Source organism: Vicia villosa, linkage group LG6, assembly GCF_029867415.1.
Source record: "Vicia villosa cultivar HV-30 ecotype Madison, WI linkage group LG6, Vvil1.0, whole genome shotgun sequence".
In the NCBI taxonomy this organism is placed as follows: domain Eukaryota; kingdom Viridiplantae; phylum Streptophyta; class Magnoliopsida; order Fabales; family Fabaceae; genus Vicia; species Vicia villosa.
In genome coordinates, this window is record NC_081185.1 from 136,623,034 (window position 1) to 136,634,151 (window position 11,118).

Below are 11,118 nucleotides of genomic sequence, written 5' to 3' on the forward strand. Positions count from 1 at the left end.
CGCCAAAAAATGAGCGGGACGGGCATGTCTGCCAACTAAAATAGACATAAAAGTCATGCCCGCTCCGTCAAGATGGCGGATTGGCGGGCGGCGGGTTACCCATCTATTTTTATTTATATTTTTTTAATAGATTAATAGTTTTTTTTACCTTTTAATTAAACTTTTCACTTTTTTTAAAACAATTTTTTATAAAAACAACTTTTTAACAAATTTACTTTAAAAAATATTACATATACTTATAAATAAATGTATAAAATAAACCATCAAAAATTGCAATTAATAGAATTAACTAAAAAAAGAGTGAGTTTGGACGGAGGGACGGGCTTTGGCGGGCGGCGGGCTTTGGCGGAGAGGGTATGGCGGGTGGCAGACTTTGGCGAGCGACGGACCTAAAATTCTAACCCAACCTGCCATTTTTTGGCGGGTGCGCGGACCGGCCCGGCGAGCCACGGCCCATTTTTCCAATTCTAATTTTAACCCTATACACATATTGCACCGTAAATTAGTATTAACAATACTCTTAAAAACATATACAAAAATCTTGTTTTTTTATACACCATTATAGTGCACCCAACATTACTCTTAAAAATTACGTTAATTTGATGATTTTAATCATTTTACAGTAATTATTTTCAACAGTTTAACCACTATATGTCTCCTCTTACCAGGTACATAATTATAAAACTTTCATAATTTGATTTGTAACATTTTTTTAATATTAAAAAAAAAAAGACAAAGACAGCAAGGTGAAATCTGTATAAAACAAACACCATTTTGTGTCTTTATGCAACAAATCTATACCCAATAGCTTCCCATGCTTCTTGCTTAGACCAATTTTCTCAACTCTCTCTACACTCTATCCATTCTTTACCCTTTTCTTCCTACCCCATGTGCTAAAAGCAACTTCTCTTTCTAACAAATTTTTCAAATTACACACTTTTGGTTTCTTTATCACTTTATCAATCTCATCATAGAATTGACAGGTAAAGCAAATCTTGCTTTTTTCCTCTGACATCTCATTCCAAATGCATAAAAATGAAGTCTTTTGAACCTCATATTCAAGAATTCCATCCATGGTTTCTTGTTGGGTTTGTTGGGTTCACCTGAAAATTTGAATCAGCTGAGGTATATAACAAGACCCTTCTTTCTGTATGATCAAAAATCAGTTAAAGATCAGATTTTTAAGAAAAAGTTTAGATTTTTCTGCTTTTGGTGATTCTGTCATGAAGGAGTTTCCATCTTGTTTTGGAGAAAATGGTGTGCAGGTTGCAGATTCATCTTCATCTTCATCCTCTTCAGGTTCCACAAGAGGGGCACAGAATGTGGTTACATGTATCTATCAATGTAAATTGAGAGGTCGTTCATGTTTGATTACTGTTTCATGGACAAAGAATCTGATGGGCCAAGGGTTGAGTGTTGGGATTGAGGAATTGGGTAATCATTGTTTGTGTAAGGTTGATATAAAGCCATGGTTGTTTTCAAAGAGAAAAGGGTGTAAGAATTTGGAAGTTGAGTCTAGTAAAATTGCTATACTTTGGGATTTGAGTTATGCTAAATTTGGTTCTGGGCCAGAACCATTGGAAGGGTACTATTTGGTCGTTTTGTTTAACAAAAAGATGGTTTTGCTTTTAGGAGATCTGAAAAAAGAAGCATGCAAGAAGATTGACAGTGACAACAACAATGTTGGTGGTTATAATTCTGATGCAGTTTTTATTGCGAAGAGAGAACATGTTTTCGGCAAGAGATTTTACTCTGCGAAAGCTCAATTTTGTGACAAGGGTAAGATACATGATGTGAGAATTGAGTGTGATACGGTTATGGGGAGTACTGATGATCCTTGTCTTGTGATTAGAATTGATAGCAAGATAGTGATGCAGGTGAAGCAATTGAAGTGGAAGTTTCGCGGTAATCAGACGATTCTGGTGGACAGTTTTCCGGTGGAAGTGTTTTGGGATGTTCATAATTGGCTGTTTGGGAATGTTGCAGGAAATGCTGTTTTCATGTTTCAAACTTGTGTTTCTGCTGAGAAATTGTGGTCTGGTCAATCTGTTTCGGATCCTTCTGTTATGATGACTTGGGCTTATTCTCAGCAGTTTAGAGATTCTCAGTTGCAGGGTCTTGGATTTTCTCTTATTTTGTATGCTTGGAAAAATGAGTAGTTAAATACATGAGTTGAATCTTGAATCTTATTATAGAGTGATGAATTGAAGTGATGTTTTGATTATTAGATACAGTTTTCAACAACTTATGTGATCAGATTATTATATAAATCTGTTAAATACTTTACCTTTTTAGCTCTTAGTATATTATTCTATCATTGCAATGTTTGTTTTCTATTTTTATTTTCAATAATCTCTCCAAAATTATTAGTATGATATTTGACTTTGAACAAGACTGAATTCTTTGACAGAAATTCAGTTTTGATCAACTTTTTTTTTTTCAAAAGTTTGGAGGACTTTTCTTCTATTCATGCCATGAAAGTTAAGGCACAAAACAGATTGTGTTCACTATTGTTCCTAGTAGTTCACAGTTCAATATTTAGGTGTTTTATTTTATCTACACAGATTTTAACAGAAACTCTAACTCTATTTTGTATGAAAAAACATCAACACTAAGAATCCTCTTTGAAGGTGTGCAAGGTAAGTTACTGCATAAGATTCAAAATTTTCAACGTTCAAATGGTAATTAAATAATGCCTCGTAAAATATTTGTCGCAGTTAAACCATGGCAAAATAGGACTCCTGTTGTTTTTTTTTTTTTTCCCACGGTTGTACCATACATAACCTATACAGGGCCTTAAAAAATTTATGACGACCCTGGCCCTGACACCAAATGTAATTGATTTATTCACAAAGAAAAAGACAACATGATATTCATATCAGAATTGTAAAAATTCTCCAGTATTTGTTTCCCTCAATAAAGCAATAAATGGAAGAATGAAAATGGTTGGAAATGATTTTGCCTTCCACTCTATTGATGGTGTGAGACTGAACAATCATGATAGTGGGACTCTGCTATAAATTATTTTACTGTTTCTAACCCTTTTTGCAAGTAACTAATACTTTGAAATTTCAGATTGCAACTTCTTTTGCATTTAGTAGCAACTTTTAGTTGGTGAAAATTCCCTCTTTAAAATCCTCTCTTCTAAATTCTGCACACCACAAATCAGTATCAGGATGCAATAGACCAAAGCTTATATGACAGATAAGTGCTGCTTATTTCTTACAGAACAACCCTCATTTCCACAGATCCAAGTCTAGTGAACAATTCTCAAGATTTCTTCAACATATAATCTCCAAGGTAATTTACAGAAATAATGTGAATAAAATTCTTAACAAGTACTGTTGTATTAACTAAATATAAATACAAGCAGAGACTACATCTGAGACATAGAGAAAAGATGAGCACAAGTGAAGAGTGGGAATAATTAAATTCAAACCACTGCTACTTCCTACGACCATACGTATCTTCAACACCATCTGTAATCCTTTCTCTGCGCTCAGCAATCATAGCTGAATAAGCCTGACAAAGAATAAGAAACAGTATAATTTACTTTATCAAGATCAGTTACTTATATTATTTTTTTGCTGAATCTCAAATAAATTGCAGCAGAACCTACTACAGCATTGCCAATGTTAGAACACCAGATTCGGCTCTACAGTAAACATATAAATAAACATAGAAGAACACAACAATTGATCGTGACGACTTCATTAGTATTAAGAGTCCCTCATTATACCTGAACTCTACAAAACCCGGCTTCTAAGTTGAAGATTGTCCCTACTTATAAACAAATGTTCAAATCACATATTTTTAAATGTGAGACTCTAACACATCCCTCACACCCAACACTTTTGGTTTTGATACATTGATATAAATGGTGAGTGATCGGATAAAGGAAACCTGATAGCAGGTAGTTCAACAGATCATGAACAAGACTCTAATACATGTAAGGTGAGGACTGCCGAAACTTTTTAAATTAGGCAATTAGGCGACTAGAGGCGGATCGCAATGAGGATGAAATTTCCAACCATTAGTATTTTCTATAATGCAGTGTTCTGGGCCCAATAATTGAGAGGCTCAATCATCAATCCGAGATTATATGGTACTCAAGGTCAATTAACCGAGTTCAATTTACACGAGCATATAAAAGTAAAAATCTAATATTACAAGTTATTATAGCTATAATCAATAATCAACAGAAAGATCGTTTAGCAAACTTAATCTACCCCATACCTTCGCTTATTACATAAAATCAATATTAGTAATAAACCTAGCCGCATAAAAAACTAGAAAATAATTAAACCCAGTGATCATATAAATCTATACGGAAATTTAAAGAGAGGGATAGAGAAAATTGCATCAAGATTCATAGTGGTTTAGTGCATTTGCCCTAGCTAGCACCTAATCCAGTCTCCAATGATAAATCGTTTTAAATTTGTTAGTCTTCCACTATTTGACAATTTTAAGTGTCTATCAATACAATCAAATAATCTCATATAATGCCGAAAACTAAAATCAACAAATAAGCAACTTCAATTTGAATCTTCTTCTTCTGACGTATACAACTCACTAGATTGAATTCCACAAGATCTTCACTCAATCATGATTCTTTATTCAACCATGCCGAAAATCCTTTGTCCGAACCTTTGATCTAACTGAAGGAACCAAAAACTTCAAACGTCGTACACACCGGCCTTCACTTAGCACTACCAAAGTTTTCCTTGGAGAAGAAAACCCTTCTTTTTCCTTTGTTGGATTGCCAATCCTAACTACATACTCATCAGTCCGAGATTATATTATTATAATATATTCAAGGTACTGTGCACCCACTACCACGAATGGTTATTCACCCGTCGGATCATCCAACTGTTCTCCGCGTTCCACATCGGAAAACAAAGGATTTCTAACTGCCACACATATATATAAAGATCTCACGCGAGACCTGAGGTAAGTTCTAATCATAATTTACTCTACTCTTTTATAACCCATTCACTAACTTAGACATTTGAATAACTTAGACATTTGAATGTTAATCTTATAAGTCCACCCCCTCTCTACCCTAACAAGACTCTAGTCCATCACTACTCCATACATTTTGTGTTCCTTATCCGAACACAATGTTTCTTGTTTATCGGTGAATGTGTTTAATAGCATAATATAATGAGAACTGCTATAGTTACACCATATTGTAGTAGCACCGTATTCTATTACACCGTAACCATATACAATATTTTGCCTTTAATCAAATTCTAATACACAAAAAATAATAAAATAATATAAAAAGTGAACTGTATTGTATTTTGTATACGGTGTAATGTCAAATTGGAGTGTAAGGATAGCATTTCTCTAATATAATACTCAAAAGTTTTTGCAGCCAAATTAAGCGCATAAAAAAGCCTTTATGATGCCTTAAATATTGCTCTAAAAATAATAATTTTAATTAAAATAGAGAATAAATGATAGATAGGAAACGAACCTTGGGATAAGAATATAGAAAAATGTACCACCATGCGAAAATGAGTAAGGATATGGCTGAAGTGACAAAAAGAGAGTGAAAAATCAACCAGCTAATAGCAACAATTGAAACCCCTGTTAGCGCTATTGTCCATGGCTGACACCTAAACAAAACACAAAACATACATATTTCAATTAGTTAGTTCCAAAAAAAAAAAATGGAAAATTGAAAATGACAAGGAAATAATGATGATGACAAACCAAGCTGGTTTGGTGTCCCAAACAGATTCGTATTCGAGGGAAAGGTTATTGAGGTAACCGTCCATGTCATCGACCACCGCATTGTTTTCGTCCAAGAAGAGAGGATTGTCTCGTCTTGAGTCACTGGGATTGATACCGTAAACTGTGGTTGTTTTGTTGATTGAGGAGTTTGTGAAAATGGGGTTAGGGAAACTGTGGATATGAGAGTGAGTTGTTAGAGTTGGAGGAGAAGAAGGTTGGTGGCGGAGGAGAGAAATCGGTAACACTAACAAAGGGATAGTCGCCATGTTAAGTGGTCACTACAATTATTATCTTCTTGTTTCTTTTACATTAAAAATCATTAATTTGCTTTTTTAACTTGTGTGGGTTGGATATTTTCCTCTAAAATTTATAATTTATCTATAATATGATTATTATAGTTATATTACTTTAAAGTTAAATGCATTTACCAAATTTGGATGAGATTGGAAGAAAATTTTTCCGGCTTAAATTTATTCAATAAGTAGTAGTGTTAAATTTTTGACAATTTCTTTATCCACCCAAACCTTCTTAGAAATCCGTGTAAAATTTCAAAAACGTCTTTATATTTCGGAAGTGCATCTCCGAATGCATTTTTTTTTTTTAAAAAAATTAATTTTGAAAGTGCACTTCCGAAAACACCTTAATTTTTAGAAGAAAAAAAAAGTGTTTTCGGAAATGCATCTCCGAAATCACTTTTTTTTCAGAAAAAAATGTGTTTTCGGAAATACATCTCCGAAATCATTTTTTTTTCAAAAAAAAAAAGTGATTTCCGAGATGCACTTCCGAAATATTGTTTGATGCAGAAAACAAAAAACAAATGAACAAAGCTTCGATTTATCATAAATAATCGAAATTACAAAGATAGATCAACATGAAATTAAAGTTACATATTGTTAAACACTGGTAGTTGAGGATGTGTCAACTTTTTGATAACATCGACTCCCGATCTTTGAAGTTTCGCATCCAATTCGATCGGACCCTTCAAAGTAAATCGGTCGAAAGTTGTCCACAAAACCACTAAATCTTCATCTTTCTTGACTTCAAATGGGGTGAACTGGACGTCTCCCTCGTCGTCAAGTGAAGGCGAGCGATACTCAAGCTTGACAACCTTCCGATTTTCCGGGTATTACAAGAGAGAGTTAAGCGACGATATCAATTTCGGGAATGGCGTGTCGCGCGAGAACCTAAATTAGAACGGCATCGGGTAACCACTATTGAAGTATACAAAAGCAAGGTGGGGGTAGGTGTATGTCATTGCTGTTTGTGGCTTGATGTTGATGAAAATGTATAGGTGCATTATTTATAGACTTCTTGGAGTAATAATGACCCAACAAACCTTATCTCGTAATCAATGGATGTTTCGGAAATGCATTTCCAAAATAAGCCTAAATCTTCAAATTTTCGGAAGTGCATTTCCGAATTAAGCAGAAACAGAACAGAAAAAATGCATTTTGTTGTGTGCAGTATGTTTTGTGAAATTCCACAAATAAAACCAAATGACAAGTAAATGAGAATGACATAAACATTGACAATATTAAATATATGTATATTATATATGTATTGAATCGGTTTGATTTTACATTCTAGACGATAATACATACAAAAAATGACACACATCCGGTCATTACAACCAAAAAAGATCTGGTATAATCTAAAATGCCTCGAACGATCCGTCGACGCTTAAATATAAAACTGGTAAGTTCTTCAACCTCTCTCTATTTTCCTCTCGCTCTTGCTTCATCATTTCTTCGAACTCCGTCATTCTTTCAAAAAAAGGATCCGGCCAAGCATCCGCCTCTTATATATGATGTGTCGTCCACTGACAAGAGGTAGCCGGAACAGGACACCCTGGTTTCAAAAAAACTTGCACAAAGTGGCGCGATCTTAGATACCCGATACAAATGATGCGGCCGGACGCATCCAAAGGTGGGCGACTATGAAGCGGAAAAAATGTCTCCGAAAATCCAAATCTCGTCAAATCGACACACACTCGATCGTATGCACTTGCTATAAGATGGCTCATCTCGGGGAGTGACATCCACTTTGAAATCGGTGCGTGAGCGGTTAGTGATGGAACAAGAGAATCATGAACTTTATCAAAGTTTTCTTGATTTTCATAAAGTCGGCCGTAGATGTCCTTATGCGAAGTTAACTCCGAAATAAGTGCTCGTCGAATAAGAGTGTAATTTTCTTCTCCTCTTCCGAGCAAACCGGCAACGGCTCGATACCCACAATTACCGTCGGTGCCAATATCAACAATATTATCAATATATTTGTGCATAAATAGCGGGATCTCATCAGTGTAGATCATCAGAGGTTTTTTATGGTAGGTGTGATTTTGGTAGAGAATTATGTTGGAAGTATTGTTAAGAGTCTCACATCGGATAATATATGGTCTGAACATGTCTTTATAAGTGGGACAATCTTCATCCTACAAGCCGGTTTTGTATGGATGAGTGAAGTCTAACCACATTTCTTAATGTGGTATTTGAGCCTGGTTTTAAGATCCGGTGGACCACCTATTATGGTTTCCGCTATCGGGCCACCCACCATTTATTTCTGTAACACCCCTTTTCTAACCCCAAATTATAACAATTATTCACAGAGTGTTAATATGTCATCGACCACCGCATTGTTTTCGTCCAAGAAGAGAGGCTTGTCTCGTCTTGAGTCACTGGGATTGATACCGTGAAGTGGGGATGGTTTGTTGGTTGAGGAGTTTGAGAAAATGGGGTTAGGGAAATTGTGGATATGAGAGTGAGGTGTTAGAGTTGGAGGAGAAGAAGGTTGATGGCGGAGGAGAGAAATTGGTAACACTAACAAAGGGATAGTCGCCATGTTAAGTGGTCACTATAATTATTATCTTCTTGTTTCTTAATTTGTTATTTTCATTTGCGTGGGTTGGATATTTTCCTCTAAAATTAATTATCTATAATAAGATTATAGTTATATTAGGGTTAGTGCATTTACCATATTTGGATGAGATTGGAAGAAAATTTTTCCAGCTTAAACTTTTTTTTTAACAGAGTGGTATCCTTCCTTCTGTGCCGACTAATCCATCCGAGAGGAGTTTTTTAAGCTCCCCCACGTAGCCTCCGAAAGTTGGTCTCGGGCTCCTTCGAACTCAGTACCTCAAGGGAAGCACGCTCTTAAGGCCCAAGCTCCACCGTAGTACTTTTAAATTTTTTTTAAAGGAGATTTGTTGTGGTTTTCTATTCGGGAGATTAGTCTTTATCGTTGTCGTTTGTTGTAGTTTTCTTCTGTCTATATTGTTGTTGTTTATTGTAGTTTTCTTCTGTTCAAAAGATAAGTCTATACAATATTGTTGTTGTTTATTGTAGTTTTCTTCTATTCAAAATATAAGTCTATACAATAGGATATTCAATTTCAACTAAAAAAAATCTTAGGCTAAATTACCTCCAGCATCATTTAAGTTATTTAATAGTTATTTAATTGTAACAAGTCAATCCTTTATGTTTTTTTGTTATATGTGGGTTAATTGAAACATACACCGTTGACCTATTTCTAATTTATTTTGTTCTATTAATTTTATTTTAACTTCTAAAATTCATATTAAAATCCATTTTTGGTCTAAAAATTATGAAAAAATTCCTAAAAATATTTCTTCTCATTTTACACTTCGTGTAATTTTATGAGAATTTTATTTTCTGTTTTACTATTTTTCTTTAATTTCTTCTTTTGAGTGCATTTTAATTAGTTTAAAAATACTTTTATACACTAAAAAATTCTGAAAATTTTATTATATGATCCAATGATGTTCTTTGATCCATGTTACGTGACATGTTAGTACCATTAATGTTACTTCATCTTTTTTGAAAAGGATTTTGAGAAAAAGGTCAACGGTGCAGACGTTGGTTAACATAAAGGACCAACATGTAGCGAAGAAGGACTAACTTATTACAATTAAAACATAAAGGACTAACTTGTTACAATTAAAAAACTTAAAGACCCAGGGGACAATTTAGCCAAAATTAAATTAGTTTGTCATCTTTAAATTTTGTATTGATATCAATATGACTTTTTTTATAATTTTAAGCTAGTCTTTTTAATCATTAAACATTTGTAATGTTAGTAAAAAAATAGACTTTGTCACAAAAAGAAATAGGAAAGAGAGAAGTTAGTGAGAGAAAAGTTGAAGAGAGAATGAAATTATGTGAGCCCTCTTACTTTTTCTAGTCTCCTCTAAAATGAAAAGAAATGACAAAAAGAAATAATTTTTTGCTATATTCCATACATGCCCTTATATCTTCTTAATATATAATTTTTTTATATTTTTATAGAGGATAATTATCTTCTCAAAATTTTACACACTTCTTTATCTTTTATTTTTCTCATATTTCTCTTATAACAAATAATCTTATAAATCTTTTTTAAGTATTTGTTATCTATTTATCTCTTCTCAGACTCTCTCTCACATACTTCTCTCTTCTCACTTTCTCTTTATAACGAAGCACACCTTTAATCTTCATAGAGTCTCAACTCGTTTTTTTAAGATGTATGCATATGACTCATCATCCTCTTCCTTGTAGAAAAAAATTTCTCAAAATTTTCAAAACCTATAATCACTCCAATTTGTTTTCGTTTTCTATAAAATCAATTGAAGTTATTCTTTAAAGAAAATCAATCACTGCTCTTAAAGAAATTGCTCATGTATTCATCTTTCAAAAAAATTAAAATCTATATATTAGTGATAAAAAGAAGCTGCAATTTACGTTGTAAAAAAGAATGGACGATACATTGGAAGGAGATTTTGGGGAGTAGAAATAGGAAAATAAATTTAATTGTTTTTTATTTTATTTTACTAAATTTAAAGGTTGAAGATGAAGTTTTATCCAACTTCAAGTTCAAAATCATCTCTAAAATCATTGCTGACAGATTAGCATCTATTATGCCGAACCTCGTTTCCTCCGAACAACGTGCTTTCATCAAGGGTCGTAATATCAAGGATAGCATTTGTCTTGCTTCGGAAGCCATCAATCTTCTTGACTCCAAAAGCTGGTATGTTAATGTAGCTCTTAAAATCGACATTGCCAAAGCGTTTGACACCCTTAGTTGGCCTTTCCTTCTGAATGTTCTCAAGCAGTTCGGTTTTAACATAACCTTTTGCTCTTGGATCAACAGTATTCTTCATTCTGCCCGCCTCTCTGTGTCCATCAATGGCACTCCGCAAGGTTTTTTCAGCTGCTCGAGAGGGGTTCGTCAAGGTGACCCTCTCTCCCCTCTTCTTTTTTGCCTCGCCGAAGACGTGCTCAGTCGTAGTATTTCCCGGTTAGTTGTTGCAGGCTCTCTTGATTTGCTTTTTGGTCCTAGGAACATTAAAGTTCCCTCTCACTCCTTCTATGCCGACGACATTTTTGT

General features: G+C 34.1%; 2 protein-coding genes across 2 annotated transcripts; one reads left to right on the forward strand and one right to left on the reverse strand.

The window, feature by feature from the left end:
* The first annotated feature begins 790 nt into the window (after positions 1-790).
* On the forward strand, positions 791-2,330 carry LOC131610153 (uncharacterized). Its single transcript, XM_058882029.1, has one exon. The coding sequence runs from the start codon at positions 1,152-1,154 to the stop codon at positions 2,157-2,159; it is 1,008 nt and encodes a 335-aa protein (XP_058738012.1). The 5' UTR covers positions 791-1,151; the 3' UTR covers positions 2,160-2,330.
* A 549-nt stretch (positions 2,331-2,879) lies between these two features.
* LOC131610154 (uncharacterized) lies at positions 2,880-6,057 on the reverse strand. Its single transcript, XM_058882030.1, has 3 exons — positions 5,719-6,057; positions 5,480-5,621; positions 2,880-3,522 (listed from the first exon to the last, which is right to left on the reverse strand). The coding sequence occupies exons 1-3, from the start codon at positions 6,003-6,005 to the stop codon at positions 3,445-3,447; spliced, it is 507 nt and encodes a 168-aa protein (XP_058738013.1). The 5' UTR covers positions 6,006-6,057; the 3' UTR covers positions 2,880-3,444.
* Between the last annotated feature and the right edge of the window lie 5,061 nt (positions 6,058-11,118).